Genomic DNA, 18,680 nt, shown 5'->3' with positions numbered 1-18,680 from the left:
GGTTAAGAACCGCTGATTTAATATCACACGGATTGCACAGGTACAGGTGTATTTACATACACGCGAAATGTCTCGCTCGAGTGTGTTCGAGAGTGTTGAAATGGCTAGTTGGTCGCCGAACGAAAGCTCGGGATTCTTTTCGGGCGTTCGTCCGAGCGACGACAAGTGAATCTAATGAAAGATCCTGATCTACGGTATATGCGACTAGCCGTAGGTGTAGTAGCACTAGCAGCAGGTAGGAGATCGACCGGTTAAGAGGCCGAGAAGCTAAAAGACGACTGAAAGGGTAAACGGGGCCTCGTTAGTCGCCACCGCCGCATAATTGAATCGACTCGGAGCGACACGACCTCATTAACACCTTAGCGCCTACCCTACAGGTTGTCTCACGTATCTTCTCCTCCTTCTTCTTCCTCCTCCTCTCTCACCCCACCTCCCACGTTTCTTCATCGTTCGCGTTCGGTTCTCGTTTTTGTTCTGCTTTCCGCCCTCTCGATCCAGTTACCTCTACCGAAAATTCTTTGTTCACATTGTTCGTCTCGGCTGCGATTATAATGCACAGGCGGCTCGCAGTATATTCAAAGTTTTCTTAACCCTCAGGTGTTGCGATGACATGTTAATCCTCGGACGGCGAACCATACTTACGACAATATAATTGATGACTGGACTTTATGCGAAATAACAATATTCTGCACCGATTGTCCGGGGCAGTAACTAAATCAAAATTGATTTCATCCCCTAATAATATTTTTAGAATAGAAACATTACAATATTCTTCTATTTCTCTAGTCTATTTATTCGGGACTGTTCACTGCTTCATTTCTCAATTTTCCGAAATTAATAGTTTGGCGATATTTCTTGTAGGTACTGTCCATTTAATTCAATCGCCAGAAACTACAAGTACTCTAAAACAAACTGCAAGTAACTAAATCAAAATTGATTTCATCCCTTAATGATATTGTTAGATTAGAAACATTACAATATTCTTCTATTTCTCTAGTCTATTTATTCGGGACTGTTCACTGCTTCATTTCTCAATTTTCCGAAATTAATAGTTTGGCGATATTTCTTGTAGGTACTGTCCATTTAATTCAATCGCCAGAAACTACAAGTACTCTAAAACAAACTGCAAGTAACTAAATCAAAATTGATTTCATCCCTTAATGATATTGTTAGATTAGAAACATTACAATATTCTTCTATTTCTCTAGTCTATTTATTCGGGACTGTTCACTGCTTCATTTCTCAATTTTCCGAAAACTAATAGTTTGGCGATACTTCTTGTAGATATTGTTCATTTAATTCAATCGCCAGTAACTGCAAGTACTCGATACTCTGGGCCGAAGTAGACCTAGGCACCGCCGTCGGAGGCTTAACAAATATAATGCAAACGCAATAGCAATGCAATTTGAAACAAAATTAAATAAATTTGAAACAAAATTAAAACTACATTTCATGCCAAAACAGTATAATTCAAGTTAGAATTGAAGAGTTTAGAGTTTTATTGAAGAAATTAGAGTTGATTTGTGGGGGTTTTGGCAGCAGGTCGGAAGGGAATAGACGAAATCGTGTTGTAGAGGTTTCCGAGTTACGTAGATTCGAGTTACAGCGACCGGAGCGTGCTATTTCGTCGCGTACTGGTGATTTGAAAGGACCTGTAGCGCGGTAGCATGCGGTGAGCAGCGTCGAATGAGCCGCGCCGATCGGAGTGCCCGATTGCACCAATTTACATGTCTCAATCCCATGTTAGCCCCATGAGGGGCACGGGTGAGGGGAGATTGGAACGTATGGAACGTGTAGAGTCCAGAGGGTCGTGGGTCACGAGGACGTTCGGGGGTGAGGCGAGGGGAGACGGACCAGGAATCGTTCGCATATTCATTAAGAGTCCTCTTCTTCTTCACTCCAATGCGCGGGCGAACAGATAAACAGCGCAACCCTGCAGATAAGAAGATCGATTCAATGGTGGAAAAAGTGCATCGAGAAATCACGTTCGAGAAACGCGTGCATGTACCACCGCACGGTCCGGAACGGGTAATGGAAACATTTACACATCATCGATCCTTTAGAGCTCCGGCTATATGAGGATCCTTGAGCGAAAAAGGAACGAAATACGGTTGATTTTCTTTTTGTCTCGCGGCGGGTGGTCTTCTAATTGGTGGAAAGTATAGTCCTTCAATTCTTACAGCTCGCCGTTCCTTATTCGGTGAATTGCTTTTCAGAATTTGTTTCTGGGAAGCGAAGGTGACTGTACATTAAAGAGAAACGAGCAAGATGGACGACTAGTGTTTAGGATGGGGAATCTGGTTTTGCTTTTATTCAACGAGTAGATGCTGAAGTTCTTGGTCAGACGTTCCTCAAGATTCTATTTTGCATTTGAGAATGTCGATCTTAGCGCTTGGAACAGTTTCACGAAATTGTTTGGACTTTGCTGTACAAAAGTGTAATATATGTATTATAATTTATTATTAGACCGCGGATTTTTTAGGCATTTATGACAAAAATGGATTGGTGGCATTTCAAACTGTGAAAACATTAGAAGAATTTGAAAATACTATTATATTATTTTCTGCCTATTAAATATATTAAGGATGAAAATAAATTCCTATTTTCCTCCAGATTGTTGCAACTGAAGTATTCTATTTAATATAATTCTATTTCGCATAAAGATCCGCAATCTATTCATTAATTAATTCATAATCTTGTTATGAATCATTGATAAAAACAGATCGCAATTTCATTACATTTCCTAATTCACATAATTCCATTTGCGGATGATTATGAAGTAAGTACTGACACTATATTTAGTTTATGCTTTGACATTATTAAAGCACTTATTTATTCTCATTATAAAAAAATTAATTCTAATTACAATTATAAGGGCCATTTAAATTTCCGTTCTTTGTGTGATAGCTTCTAGACTAGTTTCGAGGTACACCATTTGATCCTTTGCAAAAAGTGCTTTGTATAATTTTCACTATATCACATTCTGCTGCAGTGGAAACTTTTTCCACAATTTTCTACAACGTTCAATAACATTGCAGTCAGAGTCTATGTCTAATCTCATCGAAATCTATAACAATCTTGTTGTTTGTCAACAGGAGAATACAATTAATTTTCAAGATACATTCGAACTATGTACCTGGGTAGACAGATATTGATGTAAGGGTTAATCTGGAGGATTCCCAGAGTTTCAGGCCATCACAGTAGCCTAACTCTCGAAACATTTGCGTTTGTTTCTTTCCCGTCGCATTTCCACGAGTGCGACAGCTCCTTCCTCGCCCGATCGGAGACGTCCCGGTTCCCCTGTTCGTCTTTTCCGTTTCTCGTCCATCCAACCTTCCCCCTCGCATCTCCGTTTCAACTAGCACGGCGTTCATCGTGGCTCCTCTATCTCCCCGTGTCGTCTCACACGAGCAACGCGATACAGAGAGCCACGAGGTGGTTCGAACCAGCTCTTTCTCCTCGGTTTCCACTCGGTTGATCGCTCGTTTGCGCACAACGGGTATAGAATTACTCGCGGTTGGGGCCCCGGGTCCGTCTCCCTTCGCGTCGCGCGAACGAACGCGCTCCTTTATCCCCTCGCCGGTTTATTAATTCGAGCACTGATCAAATTTACGGCGGTCAACAAGCGTACGGACGAGCAGAGGGGAAGCGAGACAGAGGTACAGGGACACGGGACATGAACGCGCGAGAGAAAGAGAGGAACGGTTGCCATGCGGTTTTTCCGCATGAGCTGAAACGTTTAAGGTTCCTCGATGGGCCCCGTGGCTCGCCGGAACGATTTCGTTTCTCTCGCCACCGCCGCGCCTCCGTGTGCTTTCGAGATTCTCGTTCTTGTACCGCAATCAAGCTGAATTTACTCCGATCAGGACCTCCGTTTGCGGTCGCCGAGAATCTTTGTAACTTTAATGCCAACCCATGCGAATCCGCATACAAGCGTTCGCGCTTCGCTGCATTTTTCGCGCTATGGTGTGTCGCCGGGGTTGAATCTTCCAGTCTGTATATCGAATATATCGAATATATTGCATATCGAATAAATTGTATATTCTATATATCGAATATGTCGAATATATTGTATATTCTATATATTGAATATTTTGAATATATTTTATATGGAATATATTGCATATCGAATATATTGTATATTTTATATGGAATATATTGCATATCGAATATATTGTATATTTTATATGGAATATATTGCATATCGAATATATTGTATATTTTATATGGAATATATTGCATATCGAATATATTCTATATGGAATATTTTTTGCATATTGAATTGCATATCGAATATATTGTATATTCTATATATCGAATATTTCGAATACATTTTATATTCTATATATTGAATATTTCGAGTATATTTTATATCTAATATATTCTATAATATATGGAATATATTCCACATTGAATATATTGTATATTCTATATATCGAATATTTCGGATATATTTTATATCGAATATTTCGAATATATTGTATATTCTGTATATTGAATATTTCGAGTATATTATACTTTGTATCGAATATATATTGTATATGGAATATACATATTGTAATTTAATAGAGTGACGAATTAATAGAATGTAATTTAATAGAATGACGTACAACGGGTGTCAAAAACATGGTGCGTGGAGTCTATTCGAAAGCCTTGCCTTTTAAATCTTTCGGTTAGAAGTAGGAAATTATTGGGAACAAATTTTGAGAGAGAAGGATCGAAGGATCTGAAGGATCGAATGGCAGCAACTAATTTTTCTCTCATAAATGAAAATCTGGCGACCAACTTTCTACAAGGCAAATCGCAAGCTCGAACAAACACGAAGCCCGACGTAGTTAATTAAGGGGGACGGAAGAAAATTCAGGAAAGTACGAAAGTCACCGTAAAAGTGTTAAAAAGTAGAAAACGAATAAAATCGCGGACGATCGAGGTGGAAGCGAAATGAAGAGAGGCGGGGAACCGGAGAACCGCCACCATATAACCAACGATGCTTCGTACAAGCGAGCCGCCACCACGAGCTTAAGAAAGTGGTTTGTATATTACATCGTTGGCCTGCGGTCGCAGGCAAATCGCCGCTAAAACGTTCTGGCCGCAGAATCGACCTTCTTCGTCGCTCTTCCATCGTACCCTCTTCGCCTCTTCACGTTTTTCCATCGCCTTCCCCGGTTAGTTTTGAATACTTTACCCGGTTACGAGCACGCTCCCAAAGCCGGACTTTTAACATTCTTGTCCCGCGGGAAGAAATATTCTCTGATACTACCCGCTGCAAGAATTCGTAGCACTTAATTGAACTGGTTCCTCGGCGGTTGGCCGCCGTTTTCTATGGAAATCTCGCTGTTGCTGGCACGATCCGAGCACGAGTCGATGACTTTTGTGTTTGTTATCGGTGGATCGTGGAATCTATGCAAAATAAAAGGTACCTTGCGTCGATTCGAAGAAACGGAAGCCTAATGAAAAGATAGTCTTTTATTTTACTGCTCTTCTATCTATTCAGTTTTGTTATAAATGACAATGTAATTGTGTCCATCGTTTTTAACCAGAGCACAGTGGGGTATTGGCCCGGACAGTCCAATGAACATCGAATATATTGTATATTAAAATGCATTTTTGACCTCATAATGTTATAGCTGACGAATGTATCGAATACATTGTATATATTGAATGTAGAATATATTTTATATATTGAATATAGAATATATTTTACATATTGAATATAGAATATATTTTACATATTGAATGCAGAATATATTTTGTATACTGTATATTAAAATGCATTTTTGATATCACAATGTTATAGCTGACGAATATATCGAATATATTGTATAAAATTGAATGTAGAATATATTTTATATATTGAATATAGAATATATTTTATATATATTGAATGCAGAATATATTTTGTACACTATATATTAAAATGCATTTCTGATATCATAATGTTATAGCTGACGAATATATCAAATATATTCTATACAAGTACCCCATTGTGCAAAGGTACAATGTTCCAAATTAATTCAAATTTGAATGAGAACACAATGAGAATTCGTGTTGATCTTAACATAGCTGTAAAAATGAATAAAAGAATTAGGATTTTATTAGGTCTCGCCATGAAATCGTCAAAGATTAATGCAGCAGTATTTTGCTCCGCGGTAGGTACGTCACTGGAAAGTGTAATAATTGAATAAACATGTTCCAGGTTTATTTTCCGAGATCAAATACTGTGCATGTATATCAACTTGTTTAGACACGATCAATTTAATGCCAAATATCAGAAAAACAATTTTGCCTTGCTTCAGAAACAAGCTTCTTAAGATATTAATTTAGAGGATGATACGCTGAGTGAATTCCCATCTCGGTAAAGCAATAATTCAACTAACGTGCTCCTGGTTTATTTTCAGTGTCAGCGTCATCGAGGCTAGGAAGTCCGCGTGCCTCGACGATCCGAGCGAGCCGGAAACGAGCGCTAAGTAGTTCCCCGTATTCCGACCGCTTCGACATCGACAGCATGATCAGATTCAGCCCCAACAGCCTGGCCTCGATCGTGAATGGATCCCGGAGCAGCAGCGCGAGTGGCAGTTACGGCCATCTTTCTGCTGGTAAGTAAACCATTTTTACACGTCATTATTGCCACGTCCTCCAGAGCTCGATGAATTATTCACCCAACACGATTGAAACGAGCGCAATTAAAACCCGAACCAAGCAGCGCACAGATGAAGAAACACAGTTTGAACGACTGTTCTTGCTGAGTCATCGGGAACCGATGTACAATTTTGAAACGACAACGAAATCACTGTTCTAGGTTTTACAGACGATGCCCGAGAAATATTTCTCGTACTTTCGAACACTGCTTAGGACAAATAAACAAGTTAATGATTTCGGCGCCACAGGTTCGATCAAATGTTACTCGCTATGCAATTTTGCAATTTAAATTCTTCTCGACGTTTCGATCCAAATGTGGACCATTTTCAAGAGAAATTTTGCGTCTGTAAAATACTGTAAGCTACAGTAATTGTTCAACAAAACCGGGGACCTGTATAGGACCTGTATAGTACTAATTCTTGTGCTCATTATAATCAAAATATTTTCTAAACTAATGATCTTTTGCCATTTATGCAGAGAATAACGAGTAGCTTCGAGTAGTGCGAAAACAAAGTTGACCTCCATATGATCTCTACAGGCCCACATAGAAAAAAAACATATACAATCGGAAAGAGTGCCCTCTGGATTTCGGAGATATTCCACTGGGTCGGTTTAAATGGGATACCCTGTATATAAGTCAGTTAAATTTACGAAGTGCATACTTAACATTTTCGTTATGAGCACAGATAAAAAATTTACACCTCCAAAACAATTCCAGTGACTCCAATTTTGAGAAAAATATTAGTTTTCAAAGAGTGTCACTTAATTTTAACTACCACTGTAAGTTAAACATTCGGAGCTACTTTAACTCGAAAATTAAAGATTTCTTCCAACCTAGAATAATTCCATTCTACAGGGTATTTCACCTAACTTGACCACTTTAAATATCTTTGTTGTTTTTAAAGATACGTCAAATGTTTGAAGGACAAAGATGAATGGTAAAATGGGGCTCATACGATACCAAAAAAAAATTTCGTTTTTATGTAATTTTTTTTAGAGATATGAAGGTCACCTTCATTTTTTTTTAAATGGAATGAGGTATTTTTTAATACATCAATCGATGCAGCTAGACATTATCGTTAGCGTTTACTTATACTTGTGTAACGTCTTAGTACGACGATAATGATGTTTTAGAGTTATTTAAATTGAAATATCTCCTGAACTACTAACTTTTCGACATACATAGGTTAGTACCTTTTTATAACGAATGTCCAGCTGCATCGATTGATGTATTAAAAAGTACCTCATTCCATTTTAAAAAAATCAAGGTGACCTTCATATCTCTAAAAAGAATTACATAAACACAAAAATTTTTTTGATATCGTATGAGCCCCATTTTACCATTCAACTTTGTCCTTCAGACATTTGACCTATCTTTAAAAACAACAAAGATATTCAAGGTGGTCAAGTTAGGTGAAATACCCTGTATATTAATCTTGTTCTTTATACGAAGATAAAATTTATATAATATCCTTAATGTTTGGTAATTGATTATACCCCAAACATATTTAATAAAGTAATATTGCATAATGGTACAGCAATTTTCAGTGGTGACTCTGAGACACCACTCGATTAAAATACGAATTTATGTGTCGGAACGGTAGTTTTGCATAATCCAACCAAAATTTGCGACAACAGCTTCTGAATTATTTCCGATATAACTTTCACCCTGTCTCGCTAGTGTTTCGACTGATTGTAAATCAGTGGTGGAATATCGGCGCGTCGATTCCTCGTGTAACAACTGTGTCCGCGTAATTATTCGGTCTCGGTCCGCGGAGGGAGCCGAAGAGAGACGTTCCGCGCGATTTACACCGCGAATAAATATCTCGGGAAATCGCGGGATGGCGGCACGGCGGCGCGCGGCGAACCCATAATTAAGAGATCACCCGCGCACCACGTCCACCGAAAACGTAAGTCACCGGCGTTTAACCGGCGTGTTTTCACCGAACGTGTACCGTTCGGTGATTGATTGCCCGTAATTACGCCGGCCGTCGTGTAAACTCGTCGTCGTCAAGTACGGCGAGACGACGGCGGCGGCGCAGCGCGGCGGCCACGATCGGATCTCGACGGGATCGTAAATGTTTCACGCGCGCGGATACGCGATACGTGAATTATACGCGTGTAATTATACGTGTACCCGGGCAGAAGTTGTTAATGCGACTACCGCGCAACGGCCATATTTTCCAAGTTATTGCCGCTACTATGCGACGAATAAATGAACCTCGTAAACAGCCCCCTCGGGGCGGGCAAATAGCTCCGTAAGGAAATTAGGTGTATCTATACTCGGAGATACCAATATGGCGGCCGGCGCGGCGCGGCGCGGCGAGCCGCTCGCGGAGACGAGCGCTCTCAACCCTCCATGGAGATTTCGCTCGTTTCGTTTTATGCGCACCATAACATCATCGAATTCTTTCCAATCTTCGTAGACGTTTGATCGATTCGTCCCGATTAGGAAATTACACTTTTCCAACAACGCGATTCATATTCGTTAAGATTATTTACAGCGTTGTTCAATCATTTTGTGAAACGTGCTCTTCAAGGCACTTTTCTTATGGCTCATAATGCAACGAAAATCCTGAATATCTTTGATACATTTTTAAGCAATTTACTAGTTTTACTGTTATGTTGATACTCGTGGGAGAACAGAAGTAAATGAAAGTGTGCGCCATGATGAAGTAAATTTAATTTGATCGGTTCATGCTTAATCCAGTTCCATTACAACCTTTAATTATACGTACTCGCTGTAAACAGTCTCTAGGGTTATACGAGCTCATTTCACTGCGCAACGAACATCTTTTATTACACTACATTTGTTGCTCGCTTTTACATTCACGAAGAAACCATTCAGAACCATTCATAGCTTCATGTATTCAATGTTTGAACACGTTTTCGAACATATTTCTGGCAGTTCTCTCTCTCTCGTTCTTAAAACCACTCGTTCGATCTACTCGCCAGAAATCGAGAAATCAAACCAGGAGATATCATCACAATGTATTAATCCGCCAAATTCAATTTGCCGCTAAAAAAGAAAAGAAGAATCGATTAAATACCGGTCGATTTCCGATCAACGAAGTCCCGGCTAAATTAATCGTCCGAAGCATCGGGAATTAAGTTGTCGAGAAGTTCGGACGACTGAGGAGACGTGACGGGACAACACCTGTCGCACGCGAGATTTTCGAAATTCACCTGTTTTATGGTCGCGAAGCCAATTTTATCGGCAGTCGAATGATCTCCATTAACCGATCCCGGTCCGGTCCGGTCCGGTCTCCGATCACCGAGAGACCCGCCCGCGGGTTACTTGCATAATTCACTTTAATATTATCAACACAGAGAGGCGGCCCCCCGATCGTATATCATTCCGCGCATGTTAACATTAGTCGTAAAACGTCCGCGTGATATCGAAGGCGTCCGGGTTTCTCAGGAAAACCGGGTTTCTGACCGACAGATTACCATAATCACCGGGACCTGTACGAAACGAATAAAGTCATTGGTGGCGGCGTTAACGCGGAGGGCCCTCGTCCTCGTAAGGATCGGTTTCTGACGTTTAAGGGCACGCCGATCAGGCGGGGAGCGGCAAGAGGGCCGGAGGGGGGACCACGGGGCCCAGGGTATATAGAGGATGGGCCCAGGCGAACCATCGAATTAAGGTGCCGGTGCGCATGAAGCCATTATAAAGCCGGCTGCAACGCTGAATCGCGCCCGGTGTACGCCCCACAAATCGGCCGGACCTCCTTGCACGCGAGTTAAGAGCGACCGGTAATTTGCGATTAAATGAAGTAATTAACGGATTAAAATTCAAGCGGCGCGACGCGGCCGTCGATCGTTTGTCGGCGTGGCGTCGTATGACGCGCACCGAGATGCCACTGCTCGTTAAACGCGCTCCCATGATCAGTCTTCTCCCGCGGGAACGGCGGGAATTGCTAAATCGATCCAGGCTCAACAAGGTTTTTTTCGTTATTCTGAACGTTTTAACCGGGGCATCACGAGGAAACTCGTCCTTCACGGTTATTGGTGCTATTTAGAATCTCCTTATCTCTTCTTAACCCTCGTGCGCTGTCTTGTCATTATCATCAATCCATATTTTTCTTGTTTAATTGGTTTTGCTTTTGAAGAAGTGGCAGAAAAATGTTTTCACGGAACACGAGAATCGTTGCGCCAAAGATCTTCGTCGTCAAAAATGGCCATTCACAAAAATCAATTTATTAGAAAAATTTAATTAGCAAGAGAAATTTGATCAATTATAGCACCATCGTACACTTTAGCGTATTGTATTATTGCATAGAAAAATGGGACGTTGTTCGAACCACTGCTAAATAAATTAGTGTTGTCCCGAATAGTAATGATGGGATCAAGTACCTCGCAAACAGGTTCGAACCTTGATTGATGGAATTCGAACTCTCTATAAGTACTTCGAAAAAAAATAGTACTCCCAAGTACAGGCTGGTGCAAAATGATGTTTCTGGTTTGAATTCTTCATAACTTTTTTAATTTTAGAGTGAAATACATACATATTGGAAAGAATATAGTGTACAGAAGAGGAATTTTATTGATCTAGACGTGAAAGATTACATCTCGCACTGTGCGTCGTTTCGACGCTACAAATCGACGCGGTTCGATAGAATCAGGAACGCGTTAGGCTGCTATTTAACAACAGTGGCTTGATACAGGATAATATATTAATACACGGCGCGGGTACGAGGCTGTTCGATAAATTGCCGTGGTTAAATTAATCACGGTTCAATATGGTCTTGTCGGTGCGATACGTGACAGGCCTTCGAATCGCGTTTCCTTCTAATTCAAGCCTCCGCTGACACCGTCCCTATCGCCGCTCTATAAATTAGCTTAGCTAATATTTATGCCGTATTGACGCGTGCAGGCTTGCACGGTTAACTGACCGTTTTATCATTCCCTTCTTTATTCCTATTTATAGCCATCGCGCAGTCATCGTGCCTTACGAATCAATACTAGATACGGATTCCGATTTCCGATGCTCGTGTGTTTGCAGCTCGAACTCAATCTGCTCGGATCATCGGCGATCTTTCAGCGATATGCAGCGTACAATATAATTCGAACTTGTGGTAAACTGTGAGAAATGTGTTGGTTAATCATAGTAGTCGAGCACTCGTTTTATATACCCGGTGATTCAGAAACAGGCCACCTAAATGGCTCCGTCAGGTTTCACGATAGGTCATACCTTCTGGTTGTTGTCGTTTTCAAGGTCTTTTAAATGGCCCCATATATTTGGAACTTCATAGTGCTGTAGCTGATGTCAAGACGAGTTCAATGACATTTCATTCATCAACTTACCAATCGTGAACTTACTTTCCACAGTCTAGTTATAACAACAAAAAATGTTATAACTAGACTCCAGATTTTCTGCATTCACATGAGAAACATTAAGATGATTCAAGCATAAAGATGCACTATTTTCAACGTGTTAAAATTTTACTCAAGAAAGAATTAAATCTGCAGTTTAGTTATTAATTAGACCGCGGATCTTTATGCAAAATGAAAAATATCTGCATTGATTGCAGGACACTGGAGCCAAATATAAATTGCTTCCTTCTTATAATTATATTATTAAGGTGAAACTAATACACTGGTGGCCTTCAATCTTTTTAATATGTCCACTGTTTTAAATTGTACGTGCCCATTTCTGTCAAAAATGCATAAAATCCGCAGTCTAGTTATAATTGTCAAGGTGTTGGTCATATTGCAGCAGATTATGAGAAACGACAAAGAAACGACGAGGAAATAATGGAGGAAAAGCAGTTTGACAAAGTCAAAGAGGAAATGATGAACCAGTTTGTATGCTTCGAAAACAGGACAGCAAATTAAAGAAAAAGTCTGGTTCACATTTGACCGACCCCGTCCTCCTGTTCGGTCGTGGTGTTCTTCGATCTCAACCGATTCCTCGAGTTTCCTCGAACAGGCCGCGTCTCTCCCACATACCCGGACGTTTAGCAGTCGTCGAAGGTTCAGCCAGCGACGATGCAATCAAGCCCCATTCAGGGTGCCATCACGTACGTGCGCCGAAGTACTTAGGCGACTAGTCACGCCCATGTGTCACCATGGTCTAGTCGGTGGCTCATAAAAGCAAGCGCGCACTTGCGTGCCCGCGGATGCTTAAGCGATTAGAACGAGCGTGGCGTCTCGTTTCGAAACTTTGTGCTGCTACTGGCGGCGTGCCGGTGATCGTCACGCGATCCACGAATCCCGAGTCGCAAATAACTTCGCAAGATTCTATAATGTCGGGGCCCGGCCACCGCCCCCTACGAGCCGATAATTGCAGCTCGCACAACCGAATGGAAACATCAACGGATTCCGCGTACGGGCACCATCGATACGGCAAGAAATTACAAGGGCTACCGGTTCTCGCGATTCCACGAGCCTCTCTCGGCCACATGGTTTACGTCCTATTCTTCGGCGAACACGAACAAAATAAAAATCGCGTTTACGCCGCTGTATACATGCACGCGCATACACGTATTTCTCGCGATCGCATTGATCGCTCGTCGCGATTCAAAACGAACCATAAACCGGCGCGCGATGCTCGAAGCCCGTACGCCTACGATGCTTTATTTAAGAACACTATAATTTTCCGGAATCGGCCGTACGTTACTCCGGGAAACCGGCTGTCCGCTCGTATACGGCAGGATAATCGCTTAATCACCGTCGCGACTTCCTTTGTGCATCACCGCGTCGATGACGTATGAAAATATTTAATAAAGCGCGGTACACGCTGCCGGATGACGATAACGCAGGGAATCTCGCTGGTTTACGGTGTGTGGCCTCGTCGGCGATAATGCCTGTTTCCACGCACGGGTAATTCAACCGTTCGTCGATTATTAATAAAATGTTCACTGAGAGTGAAAGAGGACATCCGAGGCGGCATTAAATCCCCGGCCGGCTGCGAGACATCAAACGCCATCTTGTAAATCTCGAGTGCTCGCACCGTAGCTAGGAAATCATGATTACTGTGGGTTTGACTTTTTAAACGTTGCAGGTAACTTGTCTTTGAACGTGAACGACGTAAAAATGTTTTCTTGGACCTTCGTAATTAAAAAATTATTAAACGAAGAAATACGTTTGTGTTTAACTTGTATCAGATGATTGCATAAGTTCGTGGCCGATCTGGAAATAAAATTCAATGGTTAAATTTCAAAGAATACAGCTTTGTTAATTAATTATACAATCACCACTTTTTTCTACGATTAGGAAAGAATGGTGACTATATAATTTTATTCTTTTACACTCCGCTGTGCAGTACGGTTTGTGACATCTGCAAAAATCTGGCACGAACTTATGCAATCGTTTAATACTTCCTACAATTGATTTGGAGAGTTTTGGAAAGAAATAGCAAATGATTTTGTGCAGGAGGTTATAATTTTCGTCCGGAACAGCGAGTATAACAGCCACGACGATCGCTATAGCATCAAGGTATCGTAAGAGAGGGCGTTAGCATTGAAATGCAAGCTTAGGCTACGTGCCGGAAGTCCGGCGTGCCGTGTTGCGACTGTCAAGAGAATGGACGCGGTCCGATTTCGATCTCTATCGATTATCCTCGTACACCCCCGTCTCCTCCGGTGTCAACTATTAAACGCTATACCGCGATCCCCCCCTCGCCGACAACCGTATCACCGGAAGAAATCTTTCGCGATTGAATAATTTGCACGGGAACGTTTTTCTTTCACCGTGTATCGTAACGGTATCGTTATTCGATCTGCTGCGGTACGTTCCTGCGAGATTAATCGCCGGGAAACTACGCCGGGGACTTTTCATCGGGGTGGTGAGTCGTTGATGGATGCGATCTTGAAACGATACCATCGGTTAATATTTAGTCATGAATTATTCGGTGTATGTACTTCTTTACAATCTTTGTGACTGCGATCGCCCTATAATTTCAAGTCGTTGTAATTTTGTTGCGATTCTTTATCTACATATAAGTTCGCACCTTCCTGCTGGTTTAACGAGATGGTATAGTTAGCACTTCCTTGTAGAAGGTTGGTAGTGAATCTACAGAACACAGTAAGGCCCTATGTCCACAATGCGTCGCGACAAAGACGCGTAGGCGACAAAATATCGATTGCTGTAGGTTTCAGTGCTGCAACCAATGTAAAATAATTGACGCGTGTCCACGAAGCGTCGTCATTATGATTAGCGTACGATGCCGCAATCGTCTATACACGAAGCGTAGAGCAAACTTCACGTTATTTACGAAAAGCGAACAAAGATGTCAAGCGACGAGGGGAATGTGATTTTTTATAATTATATTCGACGGAGAAAAAGAAGAACAAGAAAATTCTGGGTGCACCCTTACATTCGCAATAATATTAACTGCAGAATATTTGTGGCTGCAAAAGATAATTAGCAGAAGACGATGCTAAATTTCAAGCATTGTACAGAATGCGCAAGGCTACGTACAAGAATCTTGTACGAATAGTGCGGCCAAGCATAGCAAGACAAAATACAAATATGCGAGAATGTGTGAGCCCTGAAGAAAGGATTTTGATAACGTTAAGGTAGGCAAATAAAATTAAATTGTTGATAATCATAAACAATAATAATATAATTATTATATTGTTTATTATTGTTTATATTTTTTAAATAACTTTTTATTGTTTATTTCTCGTCCGGCAAAATTTAATGAAATCCAATCTTGTCATTTTTAAGGTAGGCGCACGCTAGACCGCACCGCGTCCACCCGCTTCCGCTGTTTTGACTTTCGTATATGTAGTTCATAGTTCTAGGTTTTACATCACGCATGGGCAAATTTTTGCTCGATCGAAGGCATTTTCAAGGGATGCGGCACTACGGCCGCCACGGGGAGCGAGACACGCGGCCGCGAGAAGTGGTGGTATCCCTTGCAAATGCCTCCGATCGAGCAAAAATTTGCCCACGCGTGATATAAAACATAGAACTATGAACTACATATACGAAAGTCAAAACAGCGGTGGTCGGCGTGCAGTCGCGGTGCGGTCTAGTCACTAGACTCTAGTGTGCGCCTACCTTAAAAATGACAAGATTGGATTTCATTAAATTTTGCCGGACGAGAAATGTATATGTATGTGAAACGCACAGCTCTATGAAAACATTACATGAATTTAGAAACATCGTTACATCGAATATATCTGTCAAGACTTAGTTTATAATAAATAATTCAGTCTTTTTCTGACTTTGATATTATATTTTATTGAACAAACTCTTCTAACTGTTCCGCTTGGTGGTTCGCTTCTGTCTGAACATTTGCACACGTACACACGTCAGGCATTTATTTATTTTACTTCTTTTGTTCTCATACCTTCATTCAGGTCATACATATCACGCATAGTTCATGCTGTGTTTCAGTCATCGATTATACACACTTTCTCAACAGTCGTACCACTCACTCAGTGGTTACAATAAACCATTCATACAACTATTTAGTTACACTCCGCTACATTACTCCCCTTTCAGTAACTCAGTTACGATACAAGTTACCTTACAATTTAACAATATTTTCTTTGATCATTTAAAACGTGGTTCAGGTAGTGGGAAACCAACATAGGGTGAACCATGGCCACAAATCTCACGTCTTATATCCATCACGACATCCATTATTTGCTCCACTAAAATGCGTACAAGCCTGATCTCATTATGCACATCTTCAAGAGGTAATGATGCTTGTTCGGGAGCATTTGGTAACGCTCCTTCCTTCAAATCAGAGTTGTTTTTTGGACCTTTCATCTTACTAGTAACTTTTCGACCTAAGAATCACAGCACAAGCCAACAATTTTAAGTTTATCCAAATTGTTTTACATTCTATGACGATTAAAGGCTCACCAGCTTCGTCGATTTCCACTACGATACGGGGTCACCAATTGTCAAGACTTAGTTTATGATAAATAATTCAGTCTTTTTCTGACTTTGATATTATATTTTATTGAACAAACTCTTCTAACTGTTCCGCTTGGCGGTTCGCTTCTGTCTGAACATTTGCACACGTACACACGTCAGGCATTTATTTATTTTACTTCTTTTGTTCTCATACCTTCATTCAGGTCATACATATCACGCATAGTTCATGCTGTGTTTCAGTCATCGATTATACACACTTTCTCAACAGTCGTACCACTCACTCAGTGGTTACAATAAACCATTCATACAACTATTTAGTTACACTCCGCTACATTACTCCCCTTTCAGTAACTCAGTTACGATACAAGTTACCTTACAATTTAACAATATTTTCTTTGATCATTTAAAACGTGGTTCAGGTAGTGGGAAACCAACATAGGGTGAACCATGGCCACAAATCTCACGTCTTATATCCATCACGACATCCATTATTTGCTCCACTAAAATGCGTACAAGCCTGATCTCATTATGCACATCTTCAAGAGGTAATGATGCTTGTTCGGGAGCATTTGGTAACGCTCCTTCCTTCAAATCAGAGTTGTTTTTTGGACCTTTCATCTTACTAGTAACTTTTCGACCTAAGAATCACAGCACAAGCCAACAATTTTAAGTTTATCCAAATTGTTTTACATTCTATGACGATTAAAGGCTCACCAGCTTCGTCGATTTCCACTACGATACGGGGTCACCAATTGTCAAGACTTAGTTTATGATAAATAATTCAGTCTTTTTCTGACTTTGATATTATATTTTATTGAACAAACTCTTCTAACTGTTCCGCTTGGTGGTTCGCTTCTGTCTGAACATTTGCACACGTACACACGTCAGGCATTTATTTATTTTACTTCTTTTGTTCTCATACCTTCCTTCAGGTCATACATATCACGCATAGTTCATGCTGTGTTTCAGTCATCGATTATACACACTTTCTCAACAGTCGTACCACTCACTCAGTGGTTACAATAAACCATTCATACAACTATTTAGTTACACTCCGCTACATTACTCCCCTTTCAGTAACTCAGTTACGATACAAGTTACCTTACAATTTAACAATATTTTCTTTGATCATTTAAAACGTGGTTCAGGTAGTGGGAAACCAACATAGGGTGAACCATGGCCACAAATCTCACGTCTTATATCCATCACGACATCCATTATTTGCTCCACTAAAATGCGTACAAGCCTGATCTCATTATGCACATCTTCAAGAGGTAATGATGCTTGTTCGGGAGCATTTGGTAACGCTCCTTCCTTCAAATCAGAGTTGTTTTTTGGACCTTTCATCTTACTAGTAACTTTTCGACCTAAGAATCACAGCACAAGCCAACAATTTTAAGTTTATCCAAATTGTTTTACATTCTATGACGATTAAAGGCTCACCAGCTTCGTCGATTTCCACTACGATACGGGGTCACCAATTGTCAAGACTTAGTTTATGATAAATAATTCAGTCTTTTTCTGACTTTGATATTATATTTTATTGAACAAACTCTTCTAACTGTTCCGCTTGGCGGTTCGCTTCTGTCTGAACATTTGCACACGTACACACGTCAGGCATTTATTTATTTTACTTCTTTTGTTCTCATACCTTCATTCAGGTCATACATATCACGCATAGTTCATGCTGTGTTTCAGTCATCGATTATACACACTTTCTCAACAGTCGTACCACTCACTCAGTGGTTACAATAAACCATTCATACAACTATTTAGTTACACTCCGCTACATTACTCCCCTTTCAGTAACTCAGTTACGATACAAGTTACCTTACAATTTAACAATATTTTCTTTGATCATTTAAAACGTGGTTCAGGTAGTGGGAAACCAACATAGGGTGAACCATGGCCACAAATCTCACGTCTTATATCCATCACGACATCCATTATTTGCTCCACTAAAATGCGTACAAGCCTGATCTCATTATGCACATCTTCAAGAGGTAATGATGCTTGTTCGGGAGCATTTGGTAACGCTCCTTCCTTCAAATCAGAGTTGTTTTTTGGACCTTTCATCTTACTAGTAACTTTTCGACCTAAGAATCACAGCACAAGCCAACAATTTTAAGTTTATCCAAATTGTTTTACATTCTATGACGATTAAAGGCTCACCAGCTTCGTCGATTTCCACTACGATACGGGGT

General features: G+C 40.7%; 1 protein-coding gene across 3 annotated transcripts in view; it reads left to right on the top strand.

Moving 5' to 3' along the window:
- The window catches only part of Ci (transcriptional activator cubitus interruptus), a 171,074-nt gene that overhangs the window by 136,552 nt on the left and 15,842 nt on the right, over positions 1-18,680 (top strand). For all 3 annotated transcript variants that reach the window (XM_076432619.1, XM_076432620.1, XM_076432621.1), the window contains one exon: positions 6,399-6,596. In XM_076432619.1, the coding sequence (XP_076288734.1) occupies positions 6,399-6,596 (198 nt within the window). The remainder of the gene's footprint in view (positions 1-6,398; positions 6,597-18,680) is intronic.

This window comes from Lasioglossum baleicum, chromosome 10, assembly GCF_051020765.1.
Source record: "Lasioglossum baleicum chromosome 10, iyLasBale1, whole genome shotgun sequence".
NCBI classification, from domain to species: domain Eukaryota; kingdom Metazoa; phylum Arthropoda; class Insecta; order Hymenoptera; family Halictidae; genus Lasioglossum; species Lasioglossum baleicum.
The sequence above is the reverse complement of the archived record's forward strand: the minus strand, read 5'-3'. Positions and strand labels throughout refer to the sequence as shown.